At 44.4% G+C, this 18,449-nt stretch overlaps 1 protein-coding gene across 5 annotated transcripts in view; it reads left to right on the forward strand.

Annotated features, from left to right (window-relative positions):
* wwox (WW domain containing oxidoreductase) overlaps positions 1 to 18,449 on the forward strand; it is a 1,166,408-nt gene that overhangs the window by 726,440 nt on the left and 421,519 nt on the right. The window contains exon 9 of one of the 5 annotated variants that reach the window (XM_072279201.1): positions 14,759 to 14,895. The exons of the other annotated variants lie outside the window; for them this stretch is intronic. Coding sequence (XP_072135302.1) covers positions 14,759 to 14,812 — 54 coding nt within the window. The 3' untranslated portion in view covers positions 14,813 to 14,895. Of the gene's footprint in view, positions 1 to 14,758; positions 14,896 to 18,449 lie in introns of those variants that run through there. 5 annotated transcript variants of the gene reach the window in all.

Genomic DNA, 18,449 nt, shown 5'->3' on the forward strand with positions numbered 1-18,449 from the left:
AAATGTACACTCTGGTACAGGCACGGATGTCTTTGTTCACTGCCGTGTCCTTGCGTACCCTCCCCACATCTCCTCCCTGGTGTGCTCTTCTTTCCTTCAATTACTTGTTTGCCCTCAAACCTCCTGCTCAAACTCAGTCCACCATCCTCCAATCTCCACTCCCCTTTCCTCCTTTCTCCCACCCTGTTGCTTGGCAGCCCCTTCACTCACTGCACAGGCCACTTTTACCTTTCCTTTTCATTTGGTCCACCGCTCACTCATCTCATCATATTTCCTCCCGTCAACTCATCCCCACACCAGAACTTCCTCCGTTCCCCCCCTTGCTCTCTTCTCTCCTTCAGAACAATGTTGACAGGCACAAGGGATTTGGAGAAGTACACAGGTAGGAAAGGGTTGGAGGGATATGGGCCAAATACGGGCAAATGGGCTAGCTCTGGTAGATACCTTAATCAACATAGACCATTTGAGCCTATTTCTGTGGTGTATGACTATGATCTCAGCAAGGATCCAAGGACAGAGTGCAAAGCGGATGATAGTGGCAACCGTGACAGACACCTCTGGTGCTGCTGCATAAAACAGGTGGGGCGAGTGAACCTCAGAGAAGGCAAGACCACTGCCCTGAGGAAAGTCTCCATCTCCCTCATCACCCTGCCCCCTTCACACTTAGATGCTTTGCCCTCTCTTCCTTGGCTTGCTTCCTCCCCTGTTCCTTCCAGTCCCCTGACAACCTTTCACCATAAGACATAGGACCAGAATTAGGCCATTCAGCTCTGCTCTGCCATTCAATCATGGCTGATTTATTATCCCTCTCAACTCCATTCTATATCTTTTGCCCTGTAACCTTTGCCACCCTTGCTAATAAAGATCCTATCAATCTCCGCTTTAAATATACCCAATGACTTGGCCTCACAGCTCTCTGTGGTAATGAATTCCACTGCCTCAGCACCCTCTGGCTAAAGAAATCCCTCCTCAACTCTATTATAAAGGGATGTTCTTGTATTCTGAACCTGTGCCCCCCCACTGGCCTTAGGTTCCCCCACTGTTTGAAATATCCTCTCCACACCCTCTCAGTCTAGGCCTTTCAATATTAGATAAGTTTCAATGAGATCCCCCTCAAACTGTTTGCCCTCCCACTTCTGTGCAGTGCTATAAGTCACCACAGCTGGTCTTGGCCAGGGAAGAAACTCACCCCCTCCCAAACTGCCCCCCTGCTCACTGAAAAGCACATTCTGCCCTACCTGTTGCAAGGTCTGTGATTCCTATTGCACAGGTCACCGAAGCAGAGTGGGAACCATTTATCCTCAGTCCTGAGGGACTGTGCATGAGAGAGAATGGGAGACGTTGTCAAACTATTGTAGTCCATCAAACAGTAAATAGCATTTTAGCATACAGCCTGTCAGTGTCTTCGACATAGCAGTCTTTAGGATTTAGTGATTAAGCAGGGCTTTAGAAAGAACAACCTACTGAATTCCACAGAATTTCTTTTCTTTCCAATTGTGGGATTATTCTCCCACGTAACTTCTAATACCTTTCACTCTGAACTCAGTAACCCTTTCATTACTTGCAGCCACTTTCCAGATTTCAGACTCCAATTCACTTCTAATTTTCCAGTGCAAATTCCAAAAATATATTAAGCATGCTAACATAACCATAAGTTTGTCAAGAGATTCAACAAAATTCTACCATTTGCTATAAAGAAATGGTCAATGACATATGTTTGAACTATTTTATTTCTTCTGCACCAGTTGATAATCTAACGGCAGGCAGATTAGAGAGAAGGACGGATGAGGAGACTGTTGCTAGCAAAGCCACGATTTATTACCTATCCCTAATTGCCTCCAAGCCGAGGAGGCAGTTAAGATTCAATCACATAGATGGACTTGGATTCACATAAAGGCCAGACCAGGTAACTCATTTCCTTCCCTGTCGGATATCAGTGAACCAGATGGACTTTTAAAACAATCCTGTACCTTCATGATCAGCATTACTGGCACTAATATCCCTCCGAATCCTTTTGCTTCCCTGCCCCCTCCCAATTTCATCTCAGTTCTTCATTGTCATAGAGTCACACAGCCCAGAAAAAGGACCTTCGCTCTACCATGCCCATGTTTTAATCCTCCCACTCTCCCCAATCCCGAAGGAGGGTCTTCACCTCAAATGTCAACTGTCCGATTCCCTCTAAAGGGACACACTGACATGCAAGAAGTAATGGCTATGGCCTAGTCCATCATGGGTAAAGCCCTCCCCATTATTGAGCACATCTACATGAAGCGCTATTGCAGGAAAGCAGCATCCGTCATCAAGAACCCCTACCACCCAGGACATGCTCTCATCTCGTTCCTGCCATCAGGAAGAAGGTACAGAAGCCTCAGGACTCACATGACCAGGTTCAGGAACAGTTATTACCCCACCAACCATCAGGCTCTTGAACCAGAGAGGACAACTTCACTTGTCCCATCACTGAACTGTTGCCACAACCTACGGGTTCACTGTCAAGGACTCTTCATCTCATGTTCTTGATATTTATTGTTTATTTATTTATTATTATTTCACTCTTTTTATATTTGCATGGTTTGTTGTTTTTTACACACTGATTGCCCTCCCTTTTGGTTCAGATTTTTATTGATTCCATTATGGTAATTGAATTCTTTTGAATATGCCCGCAGAATGTATCTCAGGTTTGTATATGGTAACAGAGATGTACTTTGATAATAAATTTACTGTAAATCTTGAACTTTGAAGTAGGGTCTGCATACCTTAAAGTGAAAAAGGACGCATACAAATATGCAATTAGCACAGGGAAGACCACTTGATTATAATCTGCTTAAATTCTCTTGATTCTGGCATTGTTCTTTCCTTTTAGGAAAATAAACATCTCATTATACTATATATGATGAGAGAGGGAAACCAGAGAATTATGAAGCCACCATCCATTGTTGAAGTTATAATTTAGGACAGAGTGACTGAAAACTAAAATGACTGGAGTAAATCATGATGGATTAATAGATTGATGTTTTTTTTTTGAAGAGGTAACCAAAACTCCGTAGATTTACGAATCAGGAGATAATGCAAATGTGAAACAAACAGTACCAGAGCAACACGCACAAAATTCTGGAGGAACTCAGCAATTCAGGCAGAATCTATGGAGAGGAATAAACAGTTAACATTTCAAAATCAGAATCAGAATCAGGTTTGTACCTCTGACATATGTCATGAAATTTGTTGTTTTGCAGCAGCAGTACAGAGTAATACATAAAAAGCTGTAAGGCATATATGTATAAAATGGGTAGTGCAAAAAGTGAGGTAGTTTCACGGTCCATTTAGAATTTGATGGCCGAGCGGAAAAAGCTGATTCTAAAACATTGAGTGTGTGTCTTCAGGCTCCTGTACCTCCTCCCTGTGCACAGTCTTCATCCCAAACAAGAGAAAATCTGCAGATGCTGGAAACCCAAGCAACACACACAAAATGCTGGAGAAACTCAGCAGGCCAGGTAGCACCTATGGAAAAGAGTAAACAGTCAACATTTCAGGCCAAGACCCTTCATCAGGACTGGAGAAAATCTTTGTAAGTTCAAAGGATTGAGAGCTATGAGGAACTGGTGTAGGAAAGGGGACGAGGCCTGGGGCAGATCAGCTGTGATCATATTGAGTGACAAAGCATGCTCGAAGAGCTGAGTGGCCTAGTCCATCTTCTATATTCCAATGATAAGACTATAAGCCCTTTCATCATGGCTATTTATTAGCCTTCTCAAACAAATTCTCCTGCCTTCTCCCCATGAACTTTGATTCCCTGACGAATCAAGAGCCTATCAATCTCTGCTTTAAATGTATTGAATGACTTGGTATCCTTCCCTCTCTTCTGAATCTGTGCCCCCTGGTCTTAGAACGCCTCACCATAGGAACCATCCTCTCCACATCCACTCTATCTTGTCCGTTCAGTATTTGAGATTCCTCTCCCCCCAAACTCAAGCAAAAACAGGCCCAGGGCCATCAAATGTCCTCGTATGTTAATCTTTTCAGTCCTGGAATTACTCTCATGAGCTTCCTTTGGCCGCTCCAATGCCAGCTCACCTTTTTTAAGATAAGGTGCCCAAAACTGCTCACAATACTCCATGACCAATGCCTTACAAAGCCTCAGCATTACATCCTTGCTTTTATATTCTAGTCCTCTCAAAATGAATGATAACATTACATGCATCATTTTATGTACAATCAGTCTACGTATGTAAACTAATCTTATGTATTTGTACTTATTGTCTTTCATTTTTTTTTATGCTTATTGCGTTTTTTGCTGCATTTCACCCTCTTTACGTGTGTTTGCTGAAGAATGACCTTACATTATCATGGGAGCCTCATGTATGTGGGATCTGATGTATGTGGGTATGTGGTTCCAGGCTCAAGAACAACAGTGTTATAAGACTATTGAATGGTTCCCTAGCACAAAAAATTCATCTTGACCTCACAATCTATCTCATTGTGATATTGCACCTTTATTGTTCATCTGCACTGCCCTTTCTCTGAAGTCTTTCCACTTTATCCTGTGTTGCTATTTGTTATCAATGCATGATGCAATTATTTGATAAACAGTAAGCAAGACAAATTTTTCACTGTACAGTATCTTGGTGCATGTGACAATAATAAACCAATTCCAATTCCAAACTGTGGTATTGAATATTCCAGTGATATGCTGACTGCCGATCCTCCAGCTGCAGACCACAATCTACAAAATTCTGCATATTCTGCATTTATCCATCTCAATCAAAGTGTTGAGCCCCCACCATCACAATTCCTAAGAATTTGTGGTGTCTGTCGTGTTTGACCATGACAGGGAACCTATGCGGGAGAGTTTTCAAAGTGGAAGAGATGTTGCCCTGGGGATGGTTCACTCTCTTGATCTCAGAAGTTGAAGTCCAGTGGTATGAACAAACATCAGAAACTGGGGTCTTCCTTGGTTGTACTGGATGAACATGACGTCTTCCGTACCTTGTCATGCCCTTGGCTTTCCGTGGAGTCTTGCAGTACTGCCTTCCTGGCCATTGGATTTCACTGTAGACCTCATCCGCCCAGTCTGCCGGAGCTGACTTCTCATGCCTGGATAGGCATGTCCCTAACTCACTGGGGTATAAGGGCACTGGCTACCCTCACCTGGTTTAGACCGCCTGTCGAAGCGCTTTACTGGGGTGTGGCTGCTGTCACGTACGAACAGCTACTTGGGGCTACAGGTGAGAGCCGAGTGTGTGCTGGGGACCAAAGGGTGAATGAGCTGTCCCGGAATAGACAGGACAAGCCTAATCACCAGAGGTGCTGCCCCTCCTTGGACACCCTATACGCCCCATTTTGGGAACATTTAAAGATATTTAAGAGACTCTCAGATTGAAAGAAAAATGGAGGCCTAAGTGGGAAGGAAGAGTTAAACTGATCTTGGGGTACATGAAAAAGTCGGCACAATGTCATGGGCGGAAGAGCCTGTCCTGTGCTTCTCTGTTCTATGTCCTATGTTCTATACATTCACTTGCAGTCTCCCAATTTAAAGTGATCATTCCAGCATAACCGATGCAGGGAATGCTCAGGTGTCAGGCCAGTCTGTATCAATGGGAAACAAACACAGTTCAGATCAAAGACCTTTTGTCAGAACTAGGGAGGAGATGAAAGAAGCTTTTAATGCTCTTTCAGTTCTTTCCAAGGTGGTGGAAATTTGCAGATGATCTTACTTTCTAATGCTGTCTTTCACTCATTGAAAGGATAACGTTATTTACAGTTTATCCCCATAGTGACCCTGGTTTCATCCTAATAGAGACACATCCCATCACCCTATCAGGCTAATACAAGAGAGCATAATTTTAAGGTGATTAGAGGAAAGTATGGGGGGATGTCAGTGGTAAGTTTTTTTTACAAAGACAGTGGTCGGTGTGTGGAACACCCTGCTAGGGATGGTGGTAGAGGTAGATACATTTGGAATGTAAGCATCTGTCCTTCCCTCAATCGCAGGACTCTGCAGAGAGTGGTGTGGACAGCCAGCACATCTGTAGATGTGAACTTCCCAGTTTTACAGAGGCAGGTGTGTAAAAAGGGCCTGAAGGATCATTGGAGACCCGAAGCACCCCAACCACAAATGTTCCAGCTGCTACCATCCAGGAAACAGTACCACAGCAATAAAAGCCAGGACCAACAGGCTCCTGGACAGTTTCTTCCACCAGGCCATCAGACTGATTAATTCAGGCTGATACAATTGTATTTCTATTCGATATTGACTGTCCTGTTGCACAGACCATTTATTACAAATTGCTATAAATTGCACATTACACATTTACACGGAGATGTAATGTAAAGATGTTTTACTCCTCATTCATGTGAAGGCTGTAAGAAATAAAGTCAATCCAATTCAGTTCAATTAAACTCTTGGATAGACACATGAATGAGAGGAAAATGGAGGGTTCTGTCGGAGGGAAGGGTTAGATTAATCTTACAGTGGGATAAAAGGTCAGCACATGTCGTGGGTCGAAGGGCCTGTACTGTACTGTAATGGTCTATGTTTTTCCCCTCCCGGCAGCTTCCTTTTCGTCTTCCCAGTTCTGACGAAAGATCTTTGACATTAACTCTGTTTCTTTTTCCATGGGTGCTCCCAGACCTGCTGAGTATTTCCAGCAATTTCTGTTTTTATTTTAGATTTCCAGCATCTGCAGTTTTTGATTCTTTAAAAAAATTTCACTTATCTATACAGTTAGAAGCTTCCTTCCTTTCTACATCGTTGCACTCAATGGATTTCAACTTGTGCATCCCTCTCTATCTCGGCTCAATATGTCAATGATTCATTTCCCTCTGTAGATTCTGCCTGACCTGCTGTGTTCTTCCAATATTTTGTGAGTCTAGCTCCGAAATTCCAGCACCTGAAGGATCTCTTGTGTCTCCGGCGTGCGTTCCTCTCTCCCGGTTTTCCACCAATTGTAGCTGTGCTTTCATTTGTTTGGACCTCACCTTCCAGAGTTCTCTCCCACTATTTTCTTACACCTCTAACCCTCTCTTACCCACCTTCAAATAGAACACTTGGACATAGCTTTTTCTTCATCTTCCAACAAAACACATCCTGTTTTGCCTCACTGCACGTTTGCAAAGCACGTTTTGCAGTAAAGCAACATATTAATGCAACTTGTTGTGCCAACTGTATTATTTCTTTCTTTATTTATGTAATTATCTATATCTTTATTTAGTTATTTCTTTATTGATTGCGATACAGCGTGGAATAGGCCTTTCGAGCAGTGCCGCCCAGCAATTCCCGATTTAACCTTAGCCTAATCACGGAACAATTTACAACAACCAATTAACCTACCAACTGGTAGATCTTTGGACTGTGGGAGGAAACTGGAGCACCCGGTGGAAACCCATGTGGTCACAGAGAGAACATACAAACTCCATACAGACAGCAGCAGAAAGTTTCTGATAATAACATGCATATTATTGCTTGCAACAGTTACATTAAGAGTCATTCATCTTTTTGAGTGAAAATGTCATTATGCAACAACTGCATGGGCAGCGCCAATCTTCAATATGTCTTCCATCAAAATTAAGTTGTAACTGAATCCAGGTAAAAACACTATAAAAATAATATGTGTATAAAAAGGTAAATTCCATGTAGTGTTATGTCTTTTCCGATGTGGTTTGTTATTTTATTTCTAATTATCAAATCTCACTGCTTACTTGTAAATTCACAGCTGTTGTTGATTATGTATTATCACCTTGTTAAGCAATTAGCCTTTGACATTAGGTCAGCCATTATATAATTGCTTGTATATTCATTCGTCAGAAGCACTTTGTTAGAAGTCAAAGGAATTTCAGTCAATATTTGAACCTACCTTTCGTGAGAACACCGAGATGTCCTGTCTTTTTACATTGGCTCTTTGCATGCTGAAACGCCTTGGTGTTTTCAAACAATGATTACACCAGGACTGAAGTTTACCTATCTGTCTAGCTTAAGAAAATGGGGAAACTCTTGAGCAAGGGCAGAATAGGTACTTTACTTATCCCAGAGTTCAGGCAATCAATATCAAAGTTATCATTTCATAGCGATAAGCGCAGCAGTATTTCATCTTGGGACGTTTCTGAGTTTGGAGTTTAATTCCAGTGCTGTCTGTAAGGATATTCTCCCCGTGAACTGTGTGGGTTTCCTCTGGGTGCGACAGTGTACTCCCACAGTCCAAAGATGGTAACAGTTAGTAGACTAATTGTAGTGTGAAATGTGAGGAGGATGTTATGAGAATGCAGGGTGACTTGGACAAGCTGGGTGAGTGGGCAGATGCAGTTTAATGTGGATAAATGTGAGGTTATCCACTTTGGTGGTAAGAACAGGAAGGCAGATTATTATCTAAATAGAGTCAAGTTAGGAAAAGGGGAAGCACAACGAGATCTAGGTGTTCTTGTACATCAGTCACTGAAAACAAGCATGCAAGTACAGCAGGCAGTGAAGAAAGCTAATGGCATGCTGGCCTTCATAGCAAGGGGAATTGAGTATAAAAGCAAAGAGATCCTTCTGCAGCTGTACAGAGCCCTGGTGAGACCACACCTGGAGTACTGTGTGCAGTTTTGGTCTCCAAATTTGAGGAAGGGCATTCTTGCTATTGAGGGAGTGCAGCGTAGGTTCACAAGGTTAATTCCTGGGATGGCAGGACTGTCATATGTTGAAAGATTGGAGCGACTGGGTTTGTATACTCTGGAATTTAGAAGGCTGAGAGGCGATCTTATTGAAACATATAAGATTATTAAGGGATTGGACATGCTGGAGGCAGGAAGCATGTTTCCGCTGATGGGTGAGTCCAGAACCAGAGGCCACAGTTTAAGAATAAGGGATAGGCCATTTAGAACAGAGCTGAGGAAAAACTTTTTCACCCAGAGAGTGGTGGATATATGGAATGCTCTGCCCCAGAAGGCTGCGGAGGCCAAGTCTCTGGATGCTTTCAAGAAAGAGATGGATAGAGCTCTTAAAGATAGCGGAATCAAAGGTTATGGGGATAAGGCAGGAACTGGATACTGATTGTGGATGATCAGCCATGATCACAGTGAATGGCAGTGCTGGTTTGAAGGGCCGAATTGTATATTGTCTGTTGTCTATTGCTCATTGTAAATTGTCCAGTGAGTAGGCTAGTGTAAGATAGGTGTGTTGGTGGTCAGTGCAGTTCTTTGGGCTAGAAGAGCCTGTTATACGCTGTATCTTTAAATAAAATAAATAAATAAAATAACAGCATGGTTAGCCTGCTCTGTTTATCGTTCCCAACAATCCATTGCCCTCTTTGCAAAGCCAGGGAGCTAAGGTGTGTCTTGGGATTGCTACCTTGAAAGTATACAATAAAAGCCGAGCTTTCTCTTTGTGTTTAATTACTTGGAAAGTCATTAGTCAACATTAACAAAGCAGGTGTGTGTTTATCTGTGCTTTGAATGGCCTGTTTGTGTTTTGGGACAATGCAGAGCACGATGTTAATTGTGTGCTTTTTCTTGTAACCTGCTCTGTTTTTTTGTTCAGCTTTCTTCACATTGGCCAGGTTGGCAGGTAAGAAATGTGCTCCCGGATCTGTGTGTGTGAGGTTTTGTTACAGCCTGTGGAAAATATATGGAGCATTTGGCCCTCTAGGCTATTCGGCTGTTTGTTGGATTCTGCTCATTATGCCCAATGAATCGTGGATGAATGGCAATGCAAATCTGAAACTTTAAACCTCTTGCCTGGCTGTAAAGTGGAGTTTAGATAACAATACTGGGACCTGAAGAATACTAATTTTTTTTATTTCAAAATATACTTTATTCAAAAATAAATATATACAATAAACCATTCAATAACTTTTCATCCTTTACATACGTTTCCATTATACTCAGTAAAATACCCGTGTTTATAGCCACCCACGTGGCACTCCAGTAGTTCAGCTTAGCATCTCATTGTTGAGGGGTATACTCCCCGCCCACCGACCCCTCCCACTCCCACGGGTGGAGAAACCTATACTGTGGTCCTTCCCCACCGGGCCCTTGCGGTGGCTGCACCGAGTTTCAGTGCGTCCCTCAGCACGTACTCCTGCAGCCGAGAGTGTGCCAGTCGGCAGCATTCTCCCACGGACATCTCCATGTGCTGGTAGATGATCAAGTTTCGGGCTGACCAAAGAGCGTCTTTCACCGAGTTGATGATCTGCCAGCAGCACCGGATGTTGGTCTCCGTGTGCGTCCCCGGGAACAGCCCGTAGATCAGAGAGTCCTCTGTCACGCAGCTGCTGGGGATGAAACGTGACACTAGCCCGTCCATCCTCCTCCACACCCTCTTTGCGAACTGGCAGTGTGCAAAGAGGTGGGTCACAGACTCCTCCTCACTGCAGTCCTCCCGTGGGCAGTGGGGTGCGGAGACGACGTTCCGGGCGTACAGGAGGGCTCTGACTGGGAGGGCCCCTCTCACCGCCAGCCAGGCGAGGTCTTGGTGCCTGTTGGTGAGATCTGGCGATGAGGCATTTTGCCAGATGAACTGGACAGTCTGCTCAGGGAACCACCCCACTGTGTCCATCACGTCCTTCTCCTGCAGTGCCTGCAGGACACTTCGTGCCGACCACTGCCTGATGGCCTTGTGGTCAAAGGCGTTCTCCTGGAAGAACTTTGCTACGTGGGCTAGGTATGCCGGCAACGACCAGCTGACTGGGGCGTTGCGCGGGAGTGGGGCCAGACCCATCCTTCGCAGCCAGGGCGACAAGTAGAACCTGGGCACATAGTGGTACTTGGTGCCCACATACCTGGGCTCTACACACAACCTGATGCAGCCACATACGAAGCTGGCCATCAGGGTGAGGGCGACATTGGGGACGTTCTTGCCCCCGTTGTCCAGGGACTTGTGCATGGCGGTCCGTCTCACCCGCTCCATCTTGGATCCCCAGACGAATCTGAAGACAGCCCGGGTGATTTCCGAGCTGTAGGAGCGGGGGACGGGCCAGACCTGCGCCAAGTACAGCAGCCCTGAGAGCACCTCACACCTGATGACCAGGTTCTTGCCCGTTATCGACAGGGAGCGCCCTCCCCACAGTCCCAGTTTCTGTTTCACCTTGGCAGTCCGCTCCTGCCAGTTCTTGTTGCACGCCTCAGCCCCTCCGAACCAGATCCCCAACACCTTCACGTGGTCAGACCTGATGGTGAAGGGGACGCTGGATCGGTCGGGCCAGTTGCCAAAGAGCATGGCTTCGCTCTTCGTGCGGTTGACCCTGGCCCCCGACGCTAGCTCGAACTGTTCGCAGGTGCCAATCAACCTGCGAACTGACCTCGGATCAGAGCAGAAGACGGTGACGTCGTCCATGTACAGGGATACAACAGGAATGTTGTCCCATGATCCTCTCATATCCCCGTTGCCTATCACCTGCCCAACTCTTGGCTCCATCCCTCCCCCTCCTGTCTTCTCCTATCATTCTGGATCTCCCCCTCCCCCTCCCCCTCCCCCTCCCCCTCCCCCTCCCCCTCCCCCTCCCCCTCCCCCTCGCCCTCGCCCTCGCCCTCGCCCTCGCCCTCGCCCTCGCCCTCGCCCTCGCCCTCGCCCTCGCCCTCTCCCTCTCCCTCTCAAATCTCTTACTAACTCTTCCTTCAGTTAGTCCTGACGAAGGGTCTCGGCCTGAAACGTCGACTGTACCTCTTCCTAGAGATGCTGCCTGGCCTGTTCCGTTCACCAGCAACTTTGATGTGTGTTGCTTGAAGAATACTAATGTTGTGTTGGGCAATGCCCGCGACATGCAGGAGGAATTTAGTAAGTCTAGCAGCACCTATGAAGGAGAATAAACAATTAACTGCATTAACTCTGACCACTTTTGATAAATTGAATAATTACTAGCTAATTAGTTTCACAAAGGGGAAGGGCTATAAATACTGGTCTGACCAGGGTGCTTCTGTCCTTTTCCTTTCCAGTTCTGATAAAGGATTTTGCCCCAAGTGTGGACTGTTGATTCCCCTCCATAGATGCTACCAGACCTGCTGAGTTCCTCCAATATTTCGTGTGTGTGTTGCTCAAGCTATCTGGCATCTTCTTCTGTATATATAATGTTGTCATGCTATGACCTAGACTCAACAATACAAAAACAGCATTTATTCCTCCACCATCAATTTAACAGAGATAGAGTTCCTCTTGTCCCCATCTACCACCCCATGAGCCTGCGTATTCAACACATTGTTCTTCACAACTTCCGTCATGTTGAATTGGATCCAACCACTAAACACATCTTTAACTGGCTCGCCCCTACTCTCTGCTTCCCATAGGGATCACCCCTCTGTAATTTCCTTGTCCATTAGTCCCTCCCTGCTAATCTTCTTCCTGGCATATACTCCTACAAGTGACCAAAATGTTATACCTGCTCATTTACCTCCTCTCTTTTCTCTATTCAGGGTGGCAAACAGTTCTTCCAGGTGAGGCTACAAATCTTTTGGGGTTGTCTACTGTATCCAGTGCTCCCTATGTAGCCTCCTCTACATTGGTGAAATCCAACACAAGTTTGGGGACCACTTTGGCAAACACCTCTGATCCGTCCGCTAATTTCTCAACTAACCATTTTAATTCCTATCCGTGTTCCCATTCCGACATGTTGGTCCATGGCCACTCCCAGGGTGGAAGCGCAACACCTTGCTTTCAGCCTGATGGCATGAACATTGATCCTCCTTCCAGTAAAAAAAATCCCTAACCTTTACCTCTTCTATTCCCCACTCTGGCCTCTTATCTCATCTCACCTGCCTACTGCCTCACCATGGTGCCCCTCCCTCTTCCCTTTCTCCCGTGGTCCACTCTCCTCTCCTATTAGATTCCTTCTTCTCATTCCTTTTACCTTCCCAGCCACCTGGCTTCATCTATCATCTTCTAGCTATCCACCTCCCCCTCTCCTCACCTTTTTATTCTGGCGTCTTCCCCCGTCCTTGCTTATCTGGAAGAAGGCTTTCAGCCCAAAACTTTTTGACTGTTTATTCATTTCCTTAGATGTTGCCTGAAGTGTTTAGTCCCTCCAGCATTTCGTGTGTGTTGTTTTGGATTTCTAGCATCTGCAGAATCTCTTGCCTTCATACTTATTCACTGCCTTTTATAATATCAAAACCTCCAAAGAGGTTTATTGCTAATGAAATCTGATGAGGTAGCCAGTGTTGATATGGTGGAAGATGTAGATAGAACATCGAATTACCAGCCTAGACATTTACACTCACAGTTCTGGGTTCCAACTTGAACTTGTGATACCAGTCTTTTTAAAGGGAGCATGAGGAACTCAACCCCAGAGTGCCAGATGCCAAACCATCTGGATTTCCAGGGAACCAGATTGCTATCTTTTTTGTGTTTGCTATCTTATGAAGTTGTAGGCACAGGTATGTAGCTAGGGTGCCTTAAGACTTTTGCACAGTACTCTATTTGTCAACATGGAGTAGAGGCAAAACACAAAATGCAGGAGGAACTCAGCAGGTCAGGCTTCATCTATTGAAATGGATAAGCAGATAGATAGATGCTTTATTGATCCCGAAGGAAATTACAGTAGCATTACAAGTGCACGGATATAAATATTAGAAGAGAAGTAGAAAGAATAACAAATAAGTTACCACAAACAGTCTAACAGAAGGAGGTCATCACTTCTCTGGCTACAGGTTGACTCATGATAGAACCTAATGGTTGAGGGTAAAAATGACCTCATATAGCACTCTTTGAAGTACCGCAGTTGCCTTAGTCGACTATTAAAAGTGCTCCTCTGTACAGCCAAGGTAGCATACAGAAGATGAGAAATTTGTCCAGAATTGCCAGGATTTTCCATTGGGTCCTGTATTCTACCACAGCCTTCAGTATGCTCAGTTTGACTCCTTTAACAAAGCCAGCCTTTCTAATCAGTTTATTGAGCCTGTTGGCATCACCCATTTTAATGCCATTGCTCCAGCACATCAGCGCATAGAAGACTGTACTGCCAACAACAGACTAGTAGAACATGTGAAGGAGAGGCATGCATACTCCAAAGGATCTCAGTCTCCTCAGAAAGTAGAGGCGACTCTGGCACTTCTTGTACACAACTGTGTTGGTGCTCCACTCAAGTCTGTCATCCAGTTACACCCCTGGGTACTTGTAGGTCCCCACATCCTCACCATCAACAGTAACAGAGAGCAATGCAGGCTTAGTCTTTCTAAAGTCCATCACCATCTCCTTTGTCTTACTAATGTTGGAGCTGCAGATGATTCAGCTTGCACCGTTTGACAAAGTCCTCCGCCAGGGCCCTGTATTCATCCTCTCATCCTCCCATCCTCCCTTTATACACCCAACTATTGCTGAGTCATCAGAGAATTTCTGCAGATGACAGGTATACAGGGTAAATAGGAAGGGAGACAATACAGTCCTCTGTGAGGCCTCAGTGCTGCTTATAGCCATGTCTGACACACAGCTCTGAAGCTGCGCATACAATGGTCTGCCAGTCAGGTAGTCCATTAACCAGGATACACTGGAAGTGCCAATCTTCATCGAATGGAGCTTTTCCCCCAGCAATGAGGGCTGTATGGTATTGAAGGCACTTGAGAAGTCAAAAAACATGATCCTCACAGTGCAACCCTGCTTATCCAGGTTCTGTTCAGCAGGTAGATGACAGCATCGTCAACTCCATGTGCTCCTGGTAGGCAAACTGCAGGGGATCGAGGTCTGATCTGACCAGGGGTCAGAGGTGAGCCAGGACCAGCCTGTCAAGGGTCTTCATAATGTGTGAGGTCAGGCCCACTGGACGGTAGTCATTCAAGACTTTTGATTGGCCCTTCTTAGGTACCGGGACCGCACGTGATGTTTTCCACACAGTCGGAACCCTTTCCATGCTGAGACTCAGATTGAAAATGCGCTGGAGAACTCTACACAACTGTTTAGCACACTCCTTCTTCAGGACCTTGGAGTTGACACCATCCCATTCCAATGTGTCTGAGTTTCCCCAGAACCTAGTGAAGGTGAGCCCATGATGACTGGAGAGTTGGTGGAAGGTGGGGGCAGGGGGAGGTGAAGATTGGGATGATAGCAGTTGGTATGTGGAGGTGTGGATGGTAGGTGCAGGGTAAGGAAAGGATGTAGACAGTGGTAGCCTGTGTTGTTCATCCACATGTTAAATTGGATTGGAGGATGGAGGAGGGGAGGTATTGGTGCTGAGGGAGCATTAGGTGCCTTGGCATCTGGATTGGTGTACTGAGAAGGGTGTTAACACAAGGGCAATTGTCAAAGCTGTTGAAGAATTGGTTTAACTCATTAGCCCATTCATGGCTGCATTCTGAGGCTCTACAGCTAGGCTGATTGAAGCCATTGATGTTCTTCATGCCTCCCCACACGTCCCGTGAGCTACTCTGCCCAAGCTTGTTCTCCAGCTCTCTCCTGTGTTCTGCTTTAGCCACCTTGATATTCTCTTTTAGCTCCCCCTGCACGTGTTTCAATTCCTCTGTCTCCTGATTTGGTAATCCATGGTTTGTTGTTAGGGAAACAGTAAACAGTCCTCGATGGTATTACAGTGTCGACACAAAAATTGATGTAGCCAGTGACACAATCAGTAAGTCTGTTAATGCCTTTGCCATATGGTTCACAAAGCACATTCCAGCTAGTAACCTCAAAGCAGCCCTTGAAGGCTTCGATGGCCTCTAGGGAGCATTTTCAGACTGTCAACATTTCTGGCCGAGACTTGAAGGGTCTCAGTATTAGAAGTATTAAAATTAGTAGAATTAGAACATAGAATACTGCAGCACCGTATAGGCCCATCAGTCTGCAAGTCTGTGCCATGATCAATCTAACACTTCCCTCCTGCATAGCCTTCAATTTTTTCTTATATCTATGCTCCTGCCTAAGAGTCTGTTAAATGCCTCTGATATATCTGCTTCTATCACCACCCTTGGCAGTGTGTTCCACACATTTCCCCATTCTTTCCTCCAGTCACCTTAGAGTGATGTCCTCTCAGGTTAGCCATTTCCACCCTGAGAAAAGGATGTTGGTTGTCCACTCTATCAAATCATCTCTCTTTCTCCTTTACTCTAAAGATGATGGAGGATGAGGGTGAATATGTACTTTATGAAAGACAAATTATATTTGACAAATCTGTTGCATTTTACTAGCTGAGTATATAAGGGCAAAACATTTGGACATTCAGAAGGTCTTTAATAAAGTACCATGCCAAAGGTTATGAAACAACATTAAAGCACATGGCACGGGGGATTATCAACTATTTTGGGCTGAGAATTTCTAATGATGGATCATTTTCAGTTTGGGAGCCCAGTGGGGTGTCAAAGGTTATAGGGCTGAGATTGTTCTGTATCAGTAATTAGGATGAAGAAATCAAGTAGAATATAAACAAGTTTAGTAATGATGTAGTGTTAGTGTGCCCAGTGAAAAGGAGGCAGAGTGGCTTCAAGAGGATATGGTCAGGCTAAGTGAAAGTGCCAAGACATGTCAAGTGCATTATATTATGGAGAAGTATAGAGTCATACTTTGATAGGAAAAAATAGGAATACAGTGTGTTTTAAAATGGTGAGAGATTGAAATGTGTTGACATTCACAGGGATCTAAGTGTCCATGTTCAGAAATGACTGAAGCTTAATGTGGTTCAACAAGTAATTAGGAAGACAAATGATAGGTGGGCCTTTATCGTAAGGGTACTTGAATGCAAGAGTAGAGTTAACTTGTTCTAGTCATATAGTTGTTGGTGAGACTGCATCTGTTCAACATTCCAAACTAAATTTATTATCGAAGTACATATAGAGTCTTAGAAAAGTACAGCACAGAAATGGAGCCTTCATCCCATTTGGTCTGTGCCCAGCCTACTCCCATCGTTCTGCATCAGGACCATAGCCCCCATAGCCCTCCATACCTCTTATCATCATGTACCTGTCCAGACTTCTCTTAAATGTTGAAATTGAGTTTGCATGCCCCACTTATAGCGGCAGCTCATTCCATGTTCTCACGACCCTGTGAAGACGTTTCCCCTCATTTTCCCCTTAAATTTTTCACCTTTCACCCTTAACCCATGATCTCTAGATGTAGTCTTATCCAACCTTAGTGGGAAAAGCCTGCTTGTATTTACCCTATGTACACTACTGATAATTTTGTATACCTCTATCAAATCTCCTCTCCTATACTATCCTGAGAGTCATTTTCTTATGAGCATTCTTTGTAAATACAAAGAAACATGATGGAATCAATGAAATACCACACACATACAAAGATGGACAAACAAGCATTGTGCTAAAGGCAAGGGTTGTACAAATACAAAAGGAAAAAGTAAATAATAATAATAATATATAAATAAAATCATAAAAATTTACTGAGAACATGAGTCCTTGAAAGTGAGTCTGTTATGTTATGGAATCAATTCAGTGGAGTATGGTGTCTAGGTCTGTTTATAGATTTTGGCAATCAAGAGGATAGTGGAAACACATTCGGGAGTGTTCAAATGAGAATTGGATAAGTGCTTGTGAGTGCAGGTAGAGAACAAAGGAAATAGATGCAAGTAAATGGCTAATACAAGTTCTGACTAAGACTGAGTGGGTCAAATAATCCAGTCTCTGCTGTACTATGATTCTAATTTTTTTCTGCAATTCATAAACATAAGACATTGTGCAGATGTTGGAAATCCAAGCAACAAATACAAAATGCTGGAGGAACTCAGCAGGTCCTTATGCAATTATTTGAAGGTCTTTTTTCAAAGTTTGAAGTATACTTATTATCAAAGAATGTGTACAATATATAATCTTGAGATGTGGCTCCTTACAGGCAGCCACAAAACAAAGAAACCCAGAAGAGCTCATTATAAAAAAGACCGTCAAGCACCCAATGTGCAGTGAGAAAAAAAGCAGATCGTGGAAACACTAAAAGTAAGCAAAGAGCATTCAGGACTGAAGTTCTACGAAAGACTCGAAGCCAGGCGTCACTGCAGCCAGAGCAGGCCACAGAACCAAGTAAACATCACTGAGCAGTGAGCAGAACCAGGCAGAACTGGTCTGTTTCTCACCTCCAGTCCTGACATCCTCTCCTTTTCACCCTAATCCGATGCTTAAATTGTCCAAACATCGGGTTGTTCTTCACTCTCGGACCACTTTGGGGCCTGTTCCTCATCACCATTATTCAGCCTGTACCTGACCTCTTTCGTTTTGTGTTAATGCTGTATGTGTTGTACACTTTGAACGAGCTTTCGCTTGGGTTCTTACTATCCGAATCCTTTGTTGCCTCATTGCCTGAGGTTTTGCCTTCATTGGTACTCAGGCCCCTGAAATCTACCACCTGCAATAATACAAATGCAGCGGCGTTCTCTAACTTGTTGGTGAACTTTCCAATCTGCCTAATATTTGACATATAGTGCAGTTCTGATCATTTTACAGATGAGTATGTTTATTTTTACTGCTATTTTCCTTCATGGAATACATCCAACAGTGCCCCTTCAGATCAGATGAATCCTTCGGAATATTGTTTTAATAACTGCAATTTACTTATT

The sequence above is a fragment of the Mobula birostris genome, chromosome 15 (genome assembly GCF_030028105.1).
Source record: "Mobula birostris isolate sMobBir1 chromosome 15, sMobBir1.hap1, whole genome shotgun sequence".
NCBI classification, from domain to species: domain Eukaryota; kingdom Metazoa; phylum Chordata; class Chondrichthyes; order Myliobatiformes; family Myliobatidae; genus Mobula; species Mobula birostris.